The sequence below is a fragment of the Microtus ochrogaster genome, chromosome 19 (genome assembly GCF_000317375.1).
Source record: "Microtus ochrogaster isolate Prairie Vole_2 chromosome 19, MicOch1.0, whole genome shotgun sequence".
Classification (NCBI taxonomy): Eukaryota; Metazoa; Chordata; class Mammalia; order Rodentia; family Cricetidae; genus Microtus; species Microtus ochrogaster.
Window position 1 is genome coordinate 45,896,747 of NC_022021.1, and position 22,701 is coordinate 45,919,447.

Sequence of the window (22,701 nt, forward strand, 5' to 3'; positions counted from 1 at the left end):
CACAGCCCTGCCCTCCATCCTCTCCTGGGATCTAGAGGTCTCTGCTGATGCCCTGAAGCCACAGCCCTGCCCTCCATCCTCTCCTGGGATCTAGAGGTCTCAGCCTCATAGTGTAGTGGGAAAAGCAAGGGCTTTCTCAAGAGCCTTTGTTTCCCTGCCTTTTTAGATCTAAGGTCAGACTGACCTATTTTATGGTGTTTCGGGAAAAGCTAGTGGGAGAGCTCTCATTGCTCAATGCCTAATGGCACCAAGTATGAAGAATTAAGTCAGTACCACTCTCCCCTCCCTGCAGTGTAAGACGGACCTCAGCAAAGGGCTTCCAAATCAGTCTGCAGTATTCTGAATCTACAGCTACCAAGTAGCTACATTAAATATCCAACGAAAGTGCACGTGTGACTGGTATGCTAAGACTCAGTTGGGAATTTAATGCTTTGGGGCTAAAAGAAAGAAAGGTATAGAAAGAAACCTTCCACTGAGAGGTCGGCACCCAAGGCAAATCCCATCCCGGCCCGAGTCCCCACATATTGGAAGGTCTACAAAGTTGGGGTGGGGATGAACTGAACATTGGGGCTCATCAAGGGGAAACTGTCACTCAAAACACACAAGAGACTCCCTGGAGGAGCGGGCCACCTGAGTGCAGATCACTGCAGGAAAACCTTCCCCAAACTGCTGTCTAGTATCTAGGGTGTTCCACCTGTCCTAAAAGTCATCTGTCTGCCCCTCAACAGTTTGCAGCACCCCCGCCCTCTGCATCTTGGACATAGTTAAGGATACCCACATTTGCTTCTTTCTGGGCATATACGATTGTGTTTCTACTACTCATTTGTTAAATCTGCCCCCTGCTAAATAACTGTTCTCCTCAAATCACCTGGAAGATAGGTGGTCTGTCTATCCAAGCCTCTTGCTTTAAATGAGTTTGATCCCAGAAACACATGCACTTCTGCAATGGGCCATGGTCACTTTCAATGACATAAGTGATGATAATGACAATGATGATGACAGCGGTCAGAACAAAAGGTTTAAGAAAGGAAACGAAAGGAAGGAGACTTCCTGAAATGAAGACTTCCATCTCACCTGCTCATTTTGAATAGAAGTCCGTGCCCTCATCAAGTAGAAGCAGGCATTTGGCATCACTCAAGTCAATAGGAAAAGCCAGGTGTGTCCATGGGACACGAGAAGGCAAAAGCCAGAACCGAAGGGCGAAAGGGGAGAATGCCAGAGTTCTGTGTGATTCACACAATCATTACAAGTATTTATTGCTAGAGGCAGCATTTTAAACAAAGGGTCTCCAAACACAGGGATTAAAACTGCCATAATTACAAAGAGCCCATCACTTGTAAAATGCTGCAGTTTTTCATAAATAACAAAATACAAAAGTATGCGAAAATGCCCTTTGATAAATTAGGTTTTTTAATTCTTCATTGGGGTCCTCTAAGGGGTGACTTCTGGTAAACTGCCCTTTGGGTGTATAGACTGCTCAGGGAGCTAGTTTTAAGCAAAAGCCATCCTGTCTTGGGAACCATGGAGAACCTGCTTCGTGGGTCTAGGAAAGAACGACCCAGAGGTTGTGTAATGCAGCGGAGAGGGGCACCCCTCTCTGCGGTGCCTTCTACACCACCCGCAGCCTCCCAGCGGGATCCCTGCGCTGCTCCCACACCAGGCACACACGCGGAGGGTATCACGGCCCCTTCACGTCCTTTTCCTCCAACGTGGCGCCCGCTTTTCCTTCTGAGCCTCTGCCTGGCGTTTCTTCTCCGCCTCCTCCGCCTTCCTCTTCTCCTCCTTGGCCTCCTTGTACCGCCACTTGGGGATCTGCAGGTGTACATTGTCCTTGGTGTTGCCTTTTGGGGCTGGGCGCTCGGGCTGGAAGGTGGGCGCAGGGGCCTTGCTGATGCGCACCCTGGGCACCACCACTCCTGGCCTCACGCTGCTTCTCCGCAGCAACTGCAAGGGCAGGAGGCTGGCCTTCCGTGAAACAGGGGCAGGGGTGGGTCCTGGGGCCGCAGAGGACTGAGATGACCAGGGATTCACTCTGGGAGTCTCCAAAGTCTGGGATTGCAGTTCAGAGCCATCCTGAGCATAAGTGTCCGGGTTCCCCCTAGCTGCTAGGATTTCCTGCACTGCCGGGCGCCGTTTCCCCACGCAGGGAGGGTTCTCCGGGCACACAGTCTGGCAGACGACAGCAATGGCGGGGCTATAAAGGCTTGTGGTCATCCTGACCATGTGATCAAGGACACCTCCATCCGCCAGACCCTGGCCTGAGCGGGAGGTCAGAGTGGACCGCAGGAACTCTGTGAATCTCTGAAAGCAGTTTTTGGAACGTGCTGGTTTCAAGAGCGCCTCAGCGGGAAGCGGCAATTCTGGCTTGTACTTGTCCCCAAACTGTTCTGGGCAGGGTCGCTCCATCAGCCTCTGCATGACACGAACAGCCTCCACTCGGCCAGTGTATGCAGCCCACTCCTGTGGTGACATCCCACGGCGGGGATCCCTCGCTTGAACATCCGCCCCTGAAAAACAAAACACACATTGCCCCAGTGGGTCAGGCAGCCAGGATGCGCTTCCACAGATGAAGAATGGTGACAGAATCTGGAACAGTTATTCTGGTTAATTTTGCATTTTCTTGACTAGGCCAGAGTAACCAGTGGTTTGACCAAATCCTGAGCTTGGCACAAGCCTGGAGAGATTGGACTCAGAGTCACAATGGTTACTTTCCAAACATGGTGGAGCCTCATCCGATCAGCTGCAGGGGGTAAGAGCAACCAGAGCTTGCCTGGAGCACTGAATCCTCCTGCACACCCCTATCAATTTCAGACACCCCAATCCCCACGTTTACATAAGACAACTCTTTAGAATGAATCACTTATGTGCCCTGGCGACTGTTTCTTTAGAGACAATGGTCACTCCCTGGAAAATCTTTTTTCCATGCCCCCTTCCCCAAAAGACACTGCAGACTTAAACCCCAACTCAGCTGAGATCCACATAGGTTCCAACTGCTGCCTACAGAAATGGATGCAGAACCACAACCAATCTCAGCTCAGCATAGTTAAAAATCATGCAAGAGTCCAAGTCCCATTACTCTCCGCCGGCAAAGCATCCAGAACTAGGGCAATTATCTAGTCTGTGAGCTCCCCAGGGACCCAGTCAGCATCGGCGGGACCTTCATTTAGATCTCACGCAGACCCACGTGTCTAACATGGTGGCTGATCATCAGTTGCTCTGAGTTAAGAGCGTGGGGCTCAGCCACCTCCCCACCCTGCAGGCCCACATCAAGCCTCATGGCTGGAAGACCACCTCCCTAGCTCACCTGCTAAAAGCCTTAGTCCCGAGACACATTAAAGAATACCAGTCTTGGGAAAGTGGCAATTACTCGGAACTGGAATTCAGGAGGAACTCATTAGCTAGAGCACAATTTATAAACTGGGAAAATGGAAAGGGGGCAGTAAAAATGCCACTGCAAAAATAGATGACACATTAAACCTTAATTAATTGCATGTCACTTTAAAAGGGAACAAACTGCGAAATTAAAACTTTAATGAACACTGCATGAAAGAGACATTTTTCAAAGGCTAATGAAAAATGAAAGGAAATGCTGTCCGGAGCTTTGCCATCTTCCTCCTACCTTTTAACACGATCAGAAAACAAACGCTGTAAATCAAGATGAGCCAGTTCTACTAGAGCAGCCCCGGACCCCGAGTCACCAGGCTCCATGTTAGTGACCCACTTCCTCGGGAAACTGCTGCTAAGGGTAACAGCAACTAAACTATGAGTGATGATACAGCTGTCCCTGGCCTCCATAAGGGACTGGAACCCAGACCCCCACTGGATACCAAATTCTGAGGTGGCTCAGGTCCCACATATAAAATGGCACATTTGCATAGATCCTATGCAACTCAGCCTATATACCGATACACTGAAACATCTTCTGATTACCCATAATCCTAACTCAATACAAATGTTATCTACCATTGCTACACTGTGTTTAGAGGATGGCAACAAAAGAGGTCTGATCATGGTGTGTGTGTGTGTGTGTGTGTGTGTGTGTGTGTGTGTGTGTGTGTGTGTTTGTGTGTTCTATCAGAGCCAGCTGAACCCAAAGATATAGACTCTAAGACGTGGAGCTGGGGGGGGGGGGGCTGGAGAGATGGCTCAGTGGTTAAGAGCACTGCCTGCTCTTCCAAAGGTCCTGAGTTCAATTCCCGGCAACCACATGGTAGCTCACAACCAACAACCATTGGAATGACGTCTGGTGTCCTCTTCTGGCTGCAGACATACACACAGACAGAATATTGTATATATAATAAATAAATATTTAAAAAAAATACGTGGAGCTGGAAGAATGTGTTGCAGTACTGAGGATTGAACCTAGGACCTTGCACATACCAGGCAAATGCTCTACCAACCTAAAAGATGATTCACACTTTACATTGATATCTTTCAAAGAGTAACAGGAACATCTCCTTACAGTGGCTCACCTGAGTTCCACTCCTAGCCAGCATCATTTCACCCACCTGAACAAAACTGGAGACATGACTTGGGCTCTCACTCTGGTGGCTACTGGCTGCTATGCTCTATGCTGTAAGTTACCTGTACAAAATGCTCTACTACACTCAAGAAAGCATTATACTCGAATATACACATGACATCATGATTGCTCTAACCTAGGCTTGCTCAATGTTGAAAGTACTGGAAATTTTGGCCAGTTACTTCTTTGTTATGGGGTTAGCCTGTGCACTGTGGGAACTCTAATAACACCTCTGGTCTCTGACTAAAAGATGCCAGTAGCCCATTTGCTGTGACAGCCAAACTCTTCTTTGGCCATTGTCACATATCTCCTAGGAGATAACATTGCCCATCTCAGAATCACTGGTCCAACCTAAGGACTATGGTCCCGTTTCCCAGCCAGCCAGCCTCCTGTGGCCCAGTACCCAGGAGTGATCAGTAAGCCCTAATGAGTTCTTTGCTTCCTGCTGCTGTTGATTTCTACCTGAAACAGACCAGGAGCCCAGAGGTCTGGTGACTCCCACAGAAACAAGCTGTCAAATGGGGCTGGCAGGATGGTAGGGTGGATAAAGTGTTTGCCACATGATCATGAAGACCTAAATGGATTCCCAGCCCATGTAAAAAGCCAGGCACTGGGCATGTTGGAGAGCACCTAGAATCCCAGTGCTGGGGAGGCATAGACAGGGAGATCCCTGGAGCTCATGACTAATCAAGCTAAATCAGAAAGCTCCAAGTTCAGCAAGAAACCAAGCTCAAAAAGCAAGGTGGAGAGCAAAAGAAGACACTAAACACCAACCTCTTACCTCCACACAATTCACATGTATGCACACCCATGCACCAGTGTGCACACATGCGTGAACACACACACCAATGTGCACACGTGTGAACACACACACCAGTGTGCACACATGTGTGAACACACACACCAGTGTGCACACATGCGTGAACACACACACCAATGTAAACACATACATACACACACACACACCAACGTACACACATGTATGTATAAACACACACAAGAGCAAGGTTGACAAGACTAAGGAGAACTGGTGGACAAAAGAAAAGAAGCAGGGTCTGTGATGTCATGGAACCCAGGTCAACCCTGGGTAGGATCTGCTGACCCATGGCTTCTATTGAGCTGAGAGAAACCGACCTCTGCCTTCTTTAAATCATTCCCAGGATGGGATATTTTGTTACTGGGACCATCGAAAGCAAGCGCTACAGAGGACAGGTGGGCCTTCTATTGCTAGGTCTCAGGAACACTCTCCCCGGGAGGTGTGAAGACCCAGGCCCAGAGGGCCAATGAGAGGGAGACAGAGTAGGAAGCAGGAATGTGCCACTTCCTTTTTCCTTTTCTGTCCCCGTAGCTACCCTCCATGTTATCTGTCCTACAAAACCCAGCTGAGGCCTCCCTCCTGGCACTGCAGACCAGTCCTTGACATCATGGCCATTGTGCCTGCTCTGACCTATAACTTAGGCCCTAAAAGTACAGTCAATTGTGACGCAAGGGCCACCTTCAAACACGGGGATGGCAAGTCTCCCGTGACACTCAGCAAGTGGGGACCTGGCACTATCAGGAGATCAGCCGGAGGATACACCGCACAGCTTCCCCGGGCCTTCAGCTGGCATTCCTGGGGGGGTCAGAGCCTCTCAGAGTCCAGGCTGCCATCCAGTGGTCCACAAGGGGACCATCGCTCTCGCCTCCCTCCCCACAGTGCATCTTCCTAAGGTCACATTCTCCAAAAACTACCAGTGCTAGTGGGCATCTTCCGGTCTCATAACCTGAACAGAAAATGTCTGTCTTCCATAAACTGAAAGCAACTTCTGTGTTGACACACATCGCCTGGTTTTTGAGAAGCAAGCCATGAGGGTTTGTCTAAGAGGGAAGCACACACACAAGGACTAGTGTCTGCAGTGTGCTCCTCTCCTCCCTGTCGATCTGTTTGGTTCCCAAGAACCACAGGGGGATGCTAGGCTTCACATTCTTCCTCCGAGGCTGCAGCAATTACATCACACTTTCAGGAATAAAGTGAACTCTGTTAAGCGGGTCTGGAACCTGGCAACCTCCATCGGGGGAAGAAATCACATCGTTGACACAGCTCCTTGGAGCCACTTACAGAAATAGACCTGTCACTTCGATGCATTAATATTCCAGCGGGTTAACAAGGTGCCGCATGTCCCTCTCGATGCTTATCAGAATGGCTGACATTATCAGGAAGCCTGTCCAAACAGCCACCCGGTCGGTTTGCAGAATTGGCTGCATCTGTCATTAAATTCAGAGTTCCGATAATCCCGACATTATTTTATCCTACCTGACAATGCAGATAAGGGCTGCCGTGTGCCTGTGTGTTGTCGACTGTGGAGAAAGCTAAAGGGTTTAGGAGGTCAGCCAATTCAATCATTCATCATTCTAGAAGTGGTTACAACTGAACGTGATAAAATTGCAAGCCAGAAACTCAAATCTGGTGATAAAAGCACTCAGGAACCAAAAAATCCTGCATTCTAAAAAAAAATAGAATGAGACACATGTGTTTTACATTAGTATATAGTATTGTACGTGCCTTTAAAAAAAAAATCATAGGCTAATTCTGTAGTCTGCTTCTGAGTCACTGTCCTCTGCTGTACTTAAATGCATTTTATGCACAGCCAACTGGTTCCTAGGAATATCTCCATTTTCCTAATACTACTGTACTTAAATGGTAATAAGAAATCAAAATAGTGGCGAGTATTTGAAAATATCCCAGCAGGCATCCTTACCGCTGTCTAACAAACCCAGGGAGGCCATCCGCTCGCACACTGGTTTCCTTTAAAATACATCTCCTCTAAAAGGAAAGCTCAGCTCAGCTCAGCTTCCTGGTAATTATAAGCTAAGACAGGTGCGAACTGAAACATTCCAGAGGCTAAGCACTCCCATCAGGAGCACCCTAAGGGAGGTGGACAGCATCCAAGAACAGGAAGGTCTCTTCCTTTTTTTTTAATTTATCATATCCCACTTTAATTAATTTTATCTGTGGCTCTTTGTGGAAGACAACCACATCCCTGGGGGGTCATCTGGCAATATTCGTAAGCATTTTTGGGGTGTCCCAGCTGGAGGGTGCTCCAGTCATCTGGTAAATGGAAGCCCAAGATGGGCTCCACAAGGACTGAGCTGTTCCATGTGTCACTGGTGTCAAGACGTTACGTTCTTCTTAGCACGAACACCTCATCCCAAGGATGATTTTCAAAGAGAAAACTATGCTCTATTTTTCATTCATTCACAAGTAATTCCTGATCGTGTAAATGTACCAACAATGAAAGCTGACTGTACCCAGCATGTATTACAGCTTCCTCCAAGCTAGGCACCCCTGTCCTCATGTGAACAAAATCCCACCTACAACTTCCTGTGATACTGCTACCGTCAGGCCTCTATCATCGTCTAAGGCCCGGAGAGGTAGGAGACAGGTCCACGCGCAGGTAAGCAGCAGGCTGCACAGGAAGCTGTCCTGGCTTTGGTCTTGTTTCTGCTGCGCTCGACACAACACCAACAGCGAGCGAGGCGCACTCCTGACAATTATTCTAGACTTCAGTGGAGGGGAGAAGCTCGCGGTGGTTGTGGAGATCAATGGGGAAGGGTTAAGTTTAGAGACCTTATGTCAAATCTGTAAGCAAACAGCAGGCAGGGGTGGAAAGAGCGATGTTAACATCAAGCCCGAAATGGCCTCATCTTCCAGAGGCTGTGGAAGGTGTTTCTGAGAAACTTTAAAGGCTGCAGCTGAGCCTGGAACTGCAGGACAGCTAAGAAGAAATGACAGGAATAGTGAGTGACTTGACTTCCTGCCAAAAGAGAATTGATAGTTCAAATTAATTAATTGGGGGGGAATGCACTTGATGAGATTGACACCCTAACTTTTGGTTTGAAGAACATAAAATCATTAATTTTATAGCCACCTAGCTATAACTAGATCTTGACACAGTGAAAATGGACAAAGCGTTCATCCACCACAATAGCCTCAGATAATCACCATTTAATTAGAAATGACTACTTCTCGTTGAAATGGGACAGGAGGACCTTACCTCTGCTGACCCTGATATCTGTTGAACGAAAGGCACAGTCGGTGTGATTCATTTTAAAATACCCTTTAACATGGATGTATTTATCGAATGTGTGTATGCACACACACGCACACATGCCAAGCTTGCATGTGGAGGGCAGAGAACAACTTGCAGGAATTGGTTCTCTTCCACCATATGGGTCCTAGGATCTAATTAGTCCCAGGAGTCAATCCTAATTATGATTTTTTTTTTTCCAAGAGAGTTTTCTATCTTCTAAGCTTCTTTTGTTGTTCATTAAATCTGGGGTGTTTTTCTTGAAGTATTTTCTAAGACATAGATTAAAGCAGGAGGAAAGAAAATCCAAGGTTGTGAAGCCCACAACTGCAGGCTAAGCACAAGGATGAGGTGGAAAGATGCTGTACAATGCACAAACAACTGCCACAGACCGGATGGAATAGAGGACACGGGACCCGCACGTGGGAGCCAGCCAGCCAGGGACACAGAACAGAAACAGGGCATTCATGGGAAGGACCAATGTCCAGAACAATGTCACCACCCTTGGGTAACTGGGGTCAGAGGAGACTTGTGATCTGACCTTGGTGTCCTCAAAAACGCACAGGCTGGGACTTTGTACACACTGTGTGTATTAAGAGCTGGGAACGTTAGGACATTTCCTGTCCTGAGAGTGTGGTCCCACAAATGGGATTCGTGCCCTTTGTAAAGAATCTTCAGGGGGACAGCTTGACCCTGCTATGTGAAGACACAAGGACTGGATTCCTCGCAGACATCAAATCTGCTGGTGCCTTGATGTCAGGCTTCCCAGCCTCTAGAACTGAGAACAGCACATAGATACTGTTAATAAGCCCCGGCTCTTCAGGACCGGCTACACCCGGTGCAGAGAACAAAGATTATTTAAAACAACCACATTAGATAACAGCAGCACCCTCTGTGGTGTCAGATGTTCGTCCTGAACCCACTATTATTGCACTTTATGTTCTTTTTTTTCTCAGTCAATTCTCAAAGACACCTGCTCGTGTTGACCTAGCAATGATCTTTTTTTCAGGTTCAAATCAGGAGCAGGACTGAAGAGATCAGTGATAAGGACTTTCACATGGCGGGTTTATCAAGCGTCTACGAAGTGCTATCATATTCTGTCTCAGGGAGAAGGGAGAGGAAGATGAGGGCAGGGAAGTTTTCGGGGAGTCAAGGACAGGTGGTGTAAGGGAACATTCTTGCTGATCCAGCTTGTGGCCTAAGGACAGCCCCATGCAGGTTCTGCAGGAGCAGCCCCTCCCAACCCGTCCCCACCACCTGGGTCATCTTCCTTAGGACACGGGTGAGGCCAGAACGAACATCTCTTTCCATGTACACATGTGTTCCGGTGCATAGACACACATGCACATAAGGAGGTATGCATGTGGAAGCCCAACGGACGTCAGGAATCCGTATCCTGGAACGCCTCCGTTCAGCTAGTCTAGCGAGCCCAGCTTGTTCCTGAGATTCCCTTCCTGTCTTCATCTCCCCAGTGTGGAATCCCAATCCCAGTGCTCAGGCACGTGGCGCATGGCTCTACCCACTGAGCTATCTGCCCAGCCCCCAGAATATCCACTCTCGAAGAATAAACCTGAGCACAGTTAGAGAGCCAATAGGCAGACTGGGGAGGGAAGATTTCAGCAGGGAGCAGTGGGGGATTCAGGAAATGGCCAGGGCTGTGGTCAGCCCTCATTGGCCAGCCCTGACGTCATTTACCTTGGACTCTGCCACTGTTTCTGTGAACAGCACAGGTCTATTTAAGATGCATTCTTTCAAGGAGCTCCCCTGGTGCATCACAAGCCTAGAGACCGCACTGGACAGGCGGACCTTACCTGCCAACATCAGAGCTCGCACACATTCCGTTCGGCCCTGCATGGCCGCTTTCATGAGGGCTGTGAAGCCGAATATGTTCCGCCTCTCTAGGTCCAGACCAGGGTAATAATTCAGCAAGTAGTTGGTGATGGTGGCATGCCCTGAAAAAGAATTAGACACGCATGTAGATCCAGGTACCCACAAAGGTGATCACTTCTGTGTGGCAGAGAAAGACAGAAACTGCTCATCGCCAACCGTATTGTCTGTCGTGTGTGTGTGTGTGTGTGTGTGTGTGTGTGTGTGTGTGTGTGTGTGTGTACGCACTCACTCGATCCCCATCACAATTCTGGTCACAGGGAGCCGAGGAAAGTGGGAGACACTGCTCGGAACACACAGTATAGGTCACTTGCGTCCCTTCAATTTCCTCAGGGAGGCAGGGGCAGAGGCAGACCGCACCGCCATGTGAGGAAAGAGTTCACTTCCCCACAGGCACGGTGCAGTCAGGAGTCACCACGGCAAACAGAAGCCAGGCTGCAAAGGAGCCTGGGAAATGTCTCCAAGGATGGAGCATCAGTGGGAAAAATCCATCAAAGCAAGACTGTATCTTAATTCATGCTGGGCGCCTCTGGTTACCACCTATAATAGGATGTATTTCTGCCTCCCTTTGGTCCTCCTCACCCCTACTACACACCACTGTATGTATGTGCGTGTACACGTGTACACACACACACACACGCAGGCACGGCCATAGAATCTTTCTCAGCTTGTTTCTCACAAACAGAATATGGTTTCTGCTCACTCCCAGAACTTTTGAACACCAGGCACTTGCCTTGGGGGCCTGCTGGCAAGGATCACATGACCAGCAGGAAACTACCTGCATAGCAGAAATGGCTGCTAAATCTCCCACCCGACCCACACTCGGCCAGGCCGGACAACTTGTCCACCTTCCCTAGTCCTTCCGTGATGTATTCCTCCCTACCCACCCTCAGGGATCAAAATCGGTTACAACAGCCTTGTCACCGGAGCTAGATACCATGGGGGCTGACTTACTATAATTTGACTAGCTGTATTCTTGGCCTGCACCCCCAGAACACAAGAGCAACCAAACACCACTCCTCCACAACCAAGAGTGTAGACATTACCTCACGCTCCCTGAAGGGGGCTATGGAAGATCACTTCCATTGCTATCGCTATTTCAAGACCATCCATGTCAGACAAAACAACAGTTTTCTTTGCCCCCCCCTCCCTGTGTTCAAGGGCGTCCCCTCCCCTTATCTTCTATCTCCATCCTGACCCTGCAGATGGCAGGCAAGCCTTAGCAATGAGAGACTGTAGAAGTCCCTCTATCTTGGGGGAGCTTCCGGGTGCCCAAAGTCACTCCATTCTTGGGCGGCTCAGGCTGTCTGAGTCTCCCTCCGCTACCCCATTCTACCCACGCTCCTTTCAGCTCTACTATCAGACCCACAGGCACGGGGCCTCGGGGGCCTCCCCACCCTCTCTGAACACCACCCTTCCCTGGACATCTATACTTAGGGAACTCAGACGGCTGGGGCCCAGAGTCCCCTTCCCAGCGTGATTCAGGGGCAGAGGCGGAATGGGTGGTACAGCATAGGACCAAGAAACGCCTAGGGGCCTCCCCTGCTTGCGCACACTTCTCAGTCTGCAGTTGGTGACAGCTCTGAGAATCTGACTCCCTGATTTGGCTGCAATCCCGGCAAAGCGGGTTTCAGGATGGAGGTAGAAGGGAGAGGGGGCACATATGTCCTCAGCCTTCACCCCCTTCCCAGTCCTTCCACTGTGAGCACAATACTAAATCAATACACCGAGTGCCTCCAGTCAGTCCAATCACACCCAAGTAACATAGATATCCAGACTGGAACCCCTGTGACCCTTGCAGAGGACATTATATGCTCCAGACCACTGTCAGGCTGTGCAAACTCAATCCTTGGAGTTGGCCCGTTACCAACTTAAAAGTTAAAACAAACAAGCACATAAACCAGAGTTCTGATTCTTAGGAAGCTGGGCTACAGCTTACCAACAAGCTCAGCCACAGTGGGAAATGGTGGGTCACCACCTTGCTGACTGTTACAAAGCCAACAAGACCCAGGCTGTGGCTCCAGGCTACCAGCACACAGGTTCCAACTTGGGACGGTGCTTTTAGGACTCACCAGTCACTGGGCCTCCTCTGTGCGAGGGGGTCAGGATGAAGCTGGGGTCACGAGACCACAGTAACGCGATAGCTCTAAAGCCAGTGGAGTAGTAGACGACCTTCGATCTCGTTAGCTTGTGTTCTGCGTGAACTCTTGTCACACAACAGTCAGACTTAGACCGGGTCTCAGTGAAACGAATTGCCATTTGTTTCGGTCTTTTTCTATCAAAGCATGACACTGTGTGTCAGTCACAATTTGCAGCAGGTGCTGTTTATACATACACACACACACACACACACACACACACACACACACACACACACCCTTGGCAACTTGAATGGGCAGAGAGAAGAAAATAAAATCTAGAGCCAACTGCCCATTATACAGATATTTTATGTATATTGTTTTTTTTTTGAAAAGTTTTTTTTTTAAAGATTTATTTATTATATACACAGTGTTCAGCCTCCATGTATGCCTGCAGGCCAGAAGAGGGCACCAGATCTCATTACAGCTGGTTTGTATATTGTTTAAGGTCAGAAAATCTAACGTGTGGAGCGGCTGACTGCGGTCTGGAGCTCTGATGGTCCAAGAGTCACTCCCTGTCCCAGGCTTTTCCAGAGGGAGAACAGCACCTCTGTCACACTGATGGCTGTGTTCAGTAGAAACTAAAGGTGAGCCTGGTGTTCCCGACTACAGAAACATTAACTGTTCCTCCTCCTTGATAGCCCGGTGGAGGTGGCGCACGCCTTTAATCCCAGCACTCGGGAGGCAGAGGCAGGCGGATCTCTGTGAGTTCGAGACCAGCCTGGTCTACAGAGCTAGTTCCAGGACAGGTTCCAAAGCCACAGAGAAACTCTGTCTCGAAAAACAAACAAACAAAAAAAAAAGAAAGAAAGAAAAAAGAAAAAGAAAGTCAGGGCAAGTAGAGACGGGAGTGGGGGGAGCTCATGGATGTAGCAATACATCCTTGACAGCCGCGAGAGAGGTGCTGCTTTAATTTAATCCCCCAGGAAGACCTGACCAGCGAGGAACAAGTGAGTTGTGTGTGTGTGTGTGTGTGTGTGTGTGTGATGTGTGCACTCATGTATGCATGTGTATTTATATTACACACATAGTTATACCTTACAGGAGTTGGTTCCATCTCAAGAGCAGGCTCGCCACAGAGACTCCCCACAGTAAGCCTCACCCTGCCCAAGGAATGGTGCCCAACAGAACTGTGAGGTCACCACTATACTCAAGAGAGCTTGCAGGCAGGGGTGGCACACACCTTTAATCCCAAAACTCTGGAGGCAGAGGCAGGTGGATCACTGAGAGTTCGAGGCCAGCCTACAAGGGCTAGTTCCAGGACAGTCACCAAAGCTACACAGAGAAACCCTGTCTCGAAATACAAACAAACAAACACACAAAACAAAAAGAAAAGAAAAAACAGGCAATTGTTTGTAGAGCTTAATAAAAATCAATAAAAAAAAAAGAAAAAGAAAAAAAAAGAGCTTGCTCTAAAACAAAGACACCCCGGACTACACGAGATTGTCTAAAAAAGAAACAGAGCCAGGCAGCGGTGTTGGCTCACACTTTTAATCCCAATACTTGGGATTCCATGCCTTTAATCCCAGCACTAGAAAGGTGGAGCCGGAGTGATAAGGCTGGGTGGAGAGAGGAATGTAAGGTGGGAGGAGACAGGAGCTCAGACTCAGTCTGAGGCAGCAGTCTGAAGCAGTCAGTCGGAGATAGTCTAAAACCACCAGCCTGAGGACAGGATGGCTCCTTTGGTCTGAGCACTGGTAGAGGTAAGGACTAGTGGCTGACCGCTCTGCTTCTCTGTTCCTTCAGCTTTCACCCCTACATCTGACTCTGGGATTTTATTATAAAGACCAATTAGGACTCTCATGCAGCATTCATCTGGTACTGACACCCCTCAAACTCTGTCAGAATCCTCCCAACAGCTCTCCAGCGACCCCTTGTGGTCCGTTCTGATACCTGACACCCCCCAGCACTGACCACTGTCCCCTCACTCACTCACGGAATTGTCTCCCATGAGTACTCCAGGATCTCTCCCTCTGACCCCCCACCTCTCTGCTCTTCCTGCTCCTGAGACGATGGAGAGGCCCTCTCCTCATCCACACTTTACCGCCATCAGCCCCACACTCCGTGCACTCAGTTACTATCCTCAGCTCTCCAACTCACCCACATCTACTTCTGTCCTTTCTTACTTTCGCACCTAAAAAATCTGTCTACCGGATATTTATCCCGGGTGTCCCACGACTAAACCAAACCCGTTGCATCACATCCCAAACACCTTCCCTTCCGGCCCACTCCTCTCCCGCAGCACGTCTTCCGTGACGGATAGCATTAGATATCTAAGCCAGGAGTCTGGGCTTCATCCCAAACCTTCCCCATCTCCCACGTGCCACCAGTCAGCAATTCTGCCAATCCCCCCTCTTCTCTGTCTCCCAACATGTCCCATCCTAGCTTCTCTGTGCCCGTGTCTACCCGCTGATCTGGGCTACACTATTTCCTCTGTCTGCAGCCACTCCTCTGACTGGCCGGCCTGGCTTCCCTGCTGCCCATCCTCCACCAATAGCATGTGCGGTCCAGGAAGAAGCCTCTCTGACCACAGCAGCCACTCAGAACCCTCAGAGGCTTGTGCACCCCAGTTCACCTCTGTGGTGAGCATCTCTTACTTCACCCTCTGTCCCCCAACCGCAGCCTCCCTTCCCTGCCCGGTGACCTCGCAGATCTCCTTTGTGTTGTGGCTTGGGTTCTTTCGCAAGCTTTTTTACACGTACTCACACACGTGCACACGCACACACACTCATACTTCTACTCTCACGTCTCCCACCCCTCCCCCATTCTGTTAGCTCCCTTCGAGCACTGGTTCCCAACCTTCCTGAAGCTGCGACCCTTTAATACAGCTCCTCATGTCGTGCTGACCCCCCAGCCATAATATTATTCTATTGCTACTTGATAACTGCACATCTGTGACTGTTATAGACTGTAATGTGATTACCTATTAGCAGGATACCTGGTAGTGGACCCCTGTGAGGTCCTGACCCCCAGGTTGTTGTTTATTTCTGCTTTGGTGCTGTGGATGTGTGCATGGTCGTGTAGCTGCTATGCAGAATAAGGAGTCACAACTGAGAAATGCATAAGAGATTTGTCTTTCTGGAAATTTGACTCCGGTCATATCCATTTTCCTACAAAAATATAACTTCCTCTTTATGGCTGAAAAAAGTCTGTTATGTACATATACCGCATTTCTTTATACAGCCCAGTTGCTGGGTGCCTGGGTTTGGTGTACAACTTCGCTACTATGAATAGCGGAACCACGGACGCTGATATACAAGCATCTCTGGGTGTCTACAGCTCCTCTGCTAAGCCCTCAGGAACTCTATAACCTGTTGTCTCTGTATATGCCCTCCCCCCCCACAACACCCAGCCTCCCTTTGCCTGGCTACCTGCTGGACCGTCCTTCCCAACACTCCTTCTTCCCTGGGTTTGCAACAGGACTTGAACCCACTGGTGACAAGGTGAACCACAGCCCTCCAACTGGCTGCAGACTGACTCCAGGCTCAGTGACTTCCTATCCAATAAGAAGGTTAGAACATGCCCACTTCTCCCTCGGGAGGCGCTCCCTCGTCAGACACTTCACGATCATCAAGCCACGAGCCCCATCATTTAAGATTAAATGGCCACCACCGTAATTAATCACCGTCTCATTCAACATTGTCACAAGCACCAATTGTGGCTGAGTCTTGCTGTCACTAAGAACAGGGGCAGGTGAAAAATGTCTTCCTTTATTCAAGGCTGCTTTCGAAAAGGAAAAGGCTGTTGTTAAGAGCGTCTGTGTGGTGCATAGTCTTGTCCGGTCTGACTCACTATAGTTCTCCACGGTACGCCAGTAGAGGGAGCTGTTGGCTTTGGAAACGCAGCCTCCTAACCGGACAGGAATTCCCTGGGAACCCCTACCATAAACGGGGCAGCAGGGGCTGGAGGAAGACAAGCCTCCTGTCCCGGACGCTTTCCAAGGTACAAGAGGAGAGCGGTGTGGCTGGGACTGCTATGCCTGACTGCCCCTCGGGCACAGGGACAGTGTGCCACGGGTATGAAAGCTGGGTTTACAGGAAGCGGCAGGGCAGGGCTAGGAAAGCAAAGGCTTGCCAAAATTCAATCTGTTCTTTAAAATAGAAGAGAGAAAGAGTAGAGAGGAGGGAGGTAAAACAAGACCCTGACAACTGGAGGTGATAGGCGGATTATTTTAAAATGAAGGGCTAGCCTGTATTCACACGCTTGCACGCACGAACACACATAGACACACACACACACCATTTAAAAATAATAAAAGGAAATCTGCTTTTTAAACAGGGCTGGAAAGATGCTGGATGATCAAGAGTATGTACTGTTCTTGTAGAGGCTCCAGGGTTGGTCCCAAGCTCCTAGATCGAGTGGTTCTCAATCACTGTAACTCCAGTTCCAGGGAAATATAATATAATGTACCCATGGCCTCCATGGGTACCTGGACTTGTAAGCACATTATTACACACACACACACACACACAATTTAAAAATAAATCTGTTTTACAAATGAAGCGTCTGGCACAGTAGAATAAGCCTGAAGTTTTGCTAGGACAGTTGTTAAGTCGAAGGTCAGCTGGGGCAATGTAGTGGGACCAGATCTCAAAGGAACGGAACAAGAGGGCTGTGGACTTGGCCCAGTGACCTCCAGCTGTTCCTCAGTTCTCCCCTCCTAAGGGCATGGGAGCTGGAGAAACAGCTCCGTGTTCAGAGAACTCTGCTCTCCAGAAAAACCTAAGTTTGGCCCCCAGCACCCACGTCAGGCAGATCTCAAATGCCACCATGCCACGTGGCCATTTCTTTTCTATGGCTGTGATAAAATGCCCTGACAAAAGGAAATTGGGGGGGGGGCGTTTATTCAGCTGACAATTCCTGGTCACAATCCATCACTGAGGGGAAACTGAGGCAGGAATTCAAGCAGCTAGTCACATTACATCCACAGTCAAGAGCACAAGTTAGAGCCATCTGAAAGGAGGGAGCCTCCACTGAGAGAAGGCCTCCATGGGATCAGGCTGCAAGCCAGCTCCCCTCCATGGCCTCTGCATCAGCTCCTGCCTCCAGGTTCCTACCCTGTTTGAGTTCCTGTCCTGACTTCTTTCTGTGATGAACAGTGTTGTGGAAGTGTAGGCCAAAGAAACCCTTTCCTCCCCAAGTTGTTTTGACCGTGGCGTTTCAACACAGCAATGGCAACCCTAAGACACCACCCAAGCTCCCCACCCCCTTTTCAGAATGCAGAGGCCTCTTCTTCCTGGCTTAGCCACAGGCGGCTGTGTTACTTGCCGCTAAGATCATGACTGATGAAACAGATGGTCATTCTTGCTACCTGTGAGGACAGGACCAGGACCCTTGTGGGATACCAAAGCCCTCAGGTTCTCCAGGCTGGAGAGATGGCTCCCAGGTTATGAGCCCTTACTGCTCTTCCAGAGGACAAAGGTTTGTTTTTCAGCACCCACAATGGTGGCTCATGACCAACAGTAATTCCAGTCCCAAGGGATCTACCGCCCTCTTCTGGCCTCCATGGGTACTGCATGAGTGTGGTACACAGACATTCAAGCAGGCAAAATGCACATAAGGTTAAATAATTTTTACATTTTTTAAAAGACTATTGTATTGGGCATATAACCTGCACAGTCCTCTTGTATGCTTGAAATATCTCTCACATTAGCTACAGAAACAAATGTAGCATAAATATGACATAAATATGTGTTACACTGTATTTTAAGCCCATAATGACAAGGAAAGCCGTCCATATGTGCTTAGTGCTGGCATACTATTTTTATTTGCGTGGGGTTTGTTATCGCTGCTGTTTGTTTCATTCAGGACCAAATCCAGGACCTTATCTTTGGTTAGCAAGTGCTTTATCATTAAGTTATCTATAGCCCCTGCTCTAGATCCAGTTAAAACTGTTGTCTATCCATGTTGAATCTGCAGATAGGAAATCTCAAAATACAAAGGGCTGACTATGATCTATAGAAGCTAAAAATGTAGGGAAAGATCAGTTACACAACTGTTTGAGACTGTGTAAGCATTTATGTTAAAGTGATTGAATGGAATATATATATAATATATAATATATAAAACTTTTATAAATTTTTTATTTATTTTCTTATTTAGGTATTTGAAAACAGGGCCTCACATATTCCAAGCTGGTCTCTAACTCCAAATACACCAAGGATGACCTTGTGGCCCTAAGCTTCGCCCCCATGGCACGCATCTCCTGAGTGCTGGCGTCACTGATAAGCACAGCTGAGCCCTGGCTTAGGCAGCGCTAGGGATCGAGCGCAGGGCATTGAGCCTGCTAGGCAAGCATTCTACCAACTGAGCAACATGCCCGCCCCCTGAATGCAGTGCAAGCCAACCCACGGGAGCCGCAGTGCATTAGGTCATGGTGGAGAAGACCGTGACACATACTTGGAACCACATTCACACGACTCTAATTTCGTCGCACTCTGGCACCTGAATTCTCTGAAGCTCGGAGAGCTGTCCCTGGCGCTTCTTTATAGGTGAAGCGTAAGGTCACCTTCTCGGTGTACCCAATTACATAACTGTCAGTAAAGCACAGGACTGCAACTCCCGCCCGCCGGTGCCATGCCACCCGGTCTTGGAGGGTGTCGGTGCTCTGAGTGGCAGGCAAACCTGCCTTCTGGAGTGTGGTGAAGACACTGGCTGGGGGAAGCTCCATTCTAAATCCTCCCTGAGTGGGTAAACATGCTATTCCAGGAGCGTGGGGAGAATGGGTGCCCCCTCCTGGCACCTGCTACGAGCAGATCCGTTTCCATCTTTCAGGAGCCACGGGTGCCAATACTGCCCGGCGGCAGCCCCCAGGGGAGATGAAGGACGGCTCTTACCTGCCTGTGCAGCCGTGATGAGGGCTGTGTTCCCTTCGCTGTCCTGCCAGTTGACGTCGACGTGGGGGCACTCCGCTAGGGCCACCACAGTGTCCACGAAGCCGTGGTAGCACGCAACAATAAGGCCAGTCTAGAAAGGAAGAGGGGACGTGGGTCAGAGGCACACAGCTCAGGCATCACCAGGGAGCTCTGGGGACCCTGAGGGGAAGAGCTATCCCCACCCCCACCCCCGAAACTGGAGAAGAGGCAGCAGGGACCTCAAGTCCCCATTTCTCAACGTTTTCAACTTTCAGGTCAACCATTTACTTATCCGCAAACGAGCAGAGACCATCACCATGAGGCACGAGGTGTAGGGACATCAATGAACGGCTAGATCTCTGCCCTCGGGAGTGTTTCCCTCTGATGGGAAAGAAAGCATACACACTACCGGCGTCACGTGTGTTAGACAGCTGTGTGGAACAAGACGGGATGTGTGCGCATGGCAGGATCTGGGGGTGCAGCAGACTCACAGGGAGTATCTGGACCCAGTTCTGAAGGAGGCAAGGGAACACATGCCTCTGGAACAAGGACAGGAAGCAACTCAGTCAGAAAAACAGCGGGAGCAAAGCCAGACCTGGGCAGGTCCATCAGAGCATTCCCAGGTGGCCCAGAGGCTGGGGCAGCATCAACTGAGGGAGGGGTACCCAAGCCCACTGGGCAGCCAAGAGCCCTGCCGCACTTTAGATAGTCGGCGGTCAATCTTCTGCATTAACTGAGTGCTGGGCAGAAACTGGCCTCAGGAGACCAGAGAAGCATGTACTATAGAAGCTGAGCAGGTGACCGTGGCCCAAGATGGAGATATGTATGGATTCTCTATCGTGAAGACAGATTTGCTGTTAGGATGAACTCAGGTGTGTGAGAGAACAGAGAACCAAGATGGCGCCAAAGTCTCATCCTAAACAATTGGGTGTCCACTGTCAAGTCAGGAGGAGGCTCTGGGGAGGGCAGGTATTTTAAAAAGGCAGCCGTGCACACCACAGCACACAGCATCTAAGAAGAAGGCACTGTGGGGCACCAGGAGTGGTCCATGCATGGTGATGGCTGATTTTGGAAATTACTGATGAAATATTTGCCAATTATCAAGAATATACAAGCCAGAGGGTGTTGGCACAAGCCTTGAATGCCAGCACTTGGGAGGTAGAGGCAGGCGGATCTCTGAGTTTGAGGCCAGCCTGTTCTACAGAGTTAGTCCCTGGACAATCAGGATTATACAGAAGAACACTGTCTCAAAAACAAAAGCCAAAAAAGAATACGTAACAGTAAGAACCTTCAACATTGCCAGAGGAGTGCAAACTACTGAAGTCACTATGGAAATTGGTGCAAAAGCTCCTCACAAAATCTGAAAACAGAGATGCCAACCGACTCAGTTATACCTCTCCTGAGCACATGCCCCAGGGACTCAAGGTCAGCACTTGGCAAAAATCTCTGCACAGCCATGTCATGCAGTGCTATTTGTGGTGACCGAGACAAGGACACTCCATTTTTGTAGCTCAGCGATATTCTCTCATGTGTCTGAGGAATTACAAGACCAAGGCTTAGTTAGCTTCATCTGTAGATCAAGTCAGAAGTAGACTAGGGAAGTGGGGATTCCATGCAGCCCTTTGAAAACATGTAGGAGAAATATCCAGGCATGACAGACACACAGACACACAGACACACACACAGACAGACAGACAGACACACACACACACACACACACACCCCACACACACTTTTGAGAAATGTATTGGGTAGATAACTCAAGAAAGTACAAACCGAGGCTTTACTGGAGGGCGGGTGCCATAGACAGATGGCTTGTGTCTTCTTTCCAGCTTCCTACGGACTCCTAACCCACCGTGGGATGGCATTAGAGGGTAGACCTATCGTGAGGATGGCACTAGCATCAATGGGATTGGTGCCCCCAGAATAGGGACCTCGGACAACTCTCTGGATCCTTTCCCAGCATTCAAGGACATAGAAACAAGGTGGCAATCTGAGACCTGAGGAGGCCCTCATCAGAAGAGAACCCCCCCAAAACCCTGACCTCTGGCCTCCACAGCCTATAAAACTGCAAAGGAAAGAAACTTCCATTATTCATAAGTCACAGTCCACAGTGTTTTGTTACAGCAACCTCAGCTGACCAACACACGTCTAATAGTCAAGACATGGGGTTACCGTCTCTGACACCCAGATGACTAGTCCCCTAATATGGGCTCTTGGGAGCCAGACTTGATGACTACTGCTCTTTCAGTCCAGCCAATGCATGCTCTGCAGCATGGAGGTTGTCAAGTTGAAGTTCAGAGCAATCTCACAGTGACCGGGCACTGTTACAACCAGATTGTCAATCAAAATGTCACTTATGAGTCGGGCATGGGGGCATATTGCTGTATCTCAGCATTCAGGGGGCGGGAGCAGCAACTTGAGCACCAGGGCCAAACTGATTCAAAACTACAGAAAAAGAATGATTTTTCTTAAGGTACCTTTCCCATTATCATAATAAATTGCCCAGTCAAAAGAATATTAGACCGTGTGCCCACGTTTCAAGCTCTAAGGAATATTGGAGTTATTGATATCCATAGGAAAGGATAGTCAACTCCATAGAACTTGTCTGATAACTCTGGCTGATACGGTTTGTGTAATAGGTCATCCATACATAAATTATTTTTTTTCAGTTCTTTACTTTTAAAGAGAAAGCCCAGAGCGCTGCAGGAGGCCTAGATGAGCGAGCTTCTGGAGCTCGCAGTCTTCCTGCCAGCCCGGTCACTGTACCGACTTCTCCATCCTCCTTGCTCAACTGTTAGCTCACGCTTGCACAAATGAGCCAGGATGCTCTCTGCGCCACCTGGGACCACCCGAACTCTTCCCAAACATCTCTGGGTAGAGAAGCATTGCTCTAGTATCTGACAGTTTCCTGACTTAGAAATACGACGTACTGAACACACTGTAACTTCCTCTTTATGTACTAAGTGTGTGTGCGCGCATGCACGTGTCTCTGTGTGTGCGTGAGTGCATGCGTGTGTGTGCGTGGTGTGTGTGTGTGTGTGTGTGTGTGTGTGTGTGTGTGTGTGTGTTTCTTCAAAGTAAAAGAAGATTCTTGCCGGGCAATGATGGCGCACGCCTTTAATCCCAGCACTAGGGAGGCAGAGGCAGGCGGATCTCTGTGAGTTCGAGACCAGCCCGGTCTACAGAGCTAGTTCCAGGACAGGCTCCAAAGCCACAGAGAAACCCTGTCT

General features: G+C 49.2%; 1 protein-coding gene across 1 annotated transcript in view; it reads right to left on the reverse strand.

Annotated features, from left to right (window-relative positions):
• Positions 1–1,220: 1,220 nt before the first annotated feature.
• Positions 1,221–22,701, reverse strand: part of Ankrd33b (ankyrin repeat domain 33B) — a 60,450-nt gene continuing 38,969 nt past the window's right edge. The window contains exons 2-4 of the mRNA XM_005356670.2: positions 19,451–19,580; positions 10,401–10,541; positions 1,221–2,507 (exon numbers count right to left, since the gene is read on the reverse strand). Of these exons, the coding sequence (XP_005356727.1) occupies positions 1,690–2,507; positions 10,401–10,541; positions 19,451–19,580 (1,089 nt within the window). The 3' untranslated portion in view covers positions 1,221–1,689. The remainder of the gene's footprint in view (positions 2,508–10,400; positions 10,542–19,450; positions 19,581–22,701) is intronic.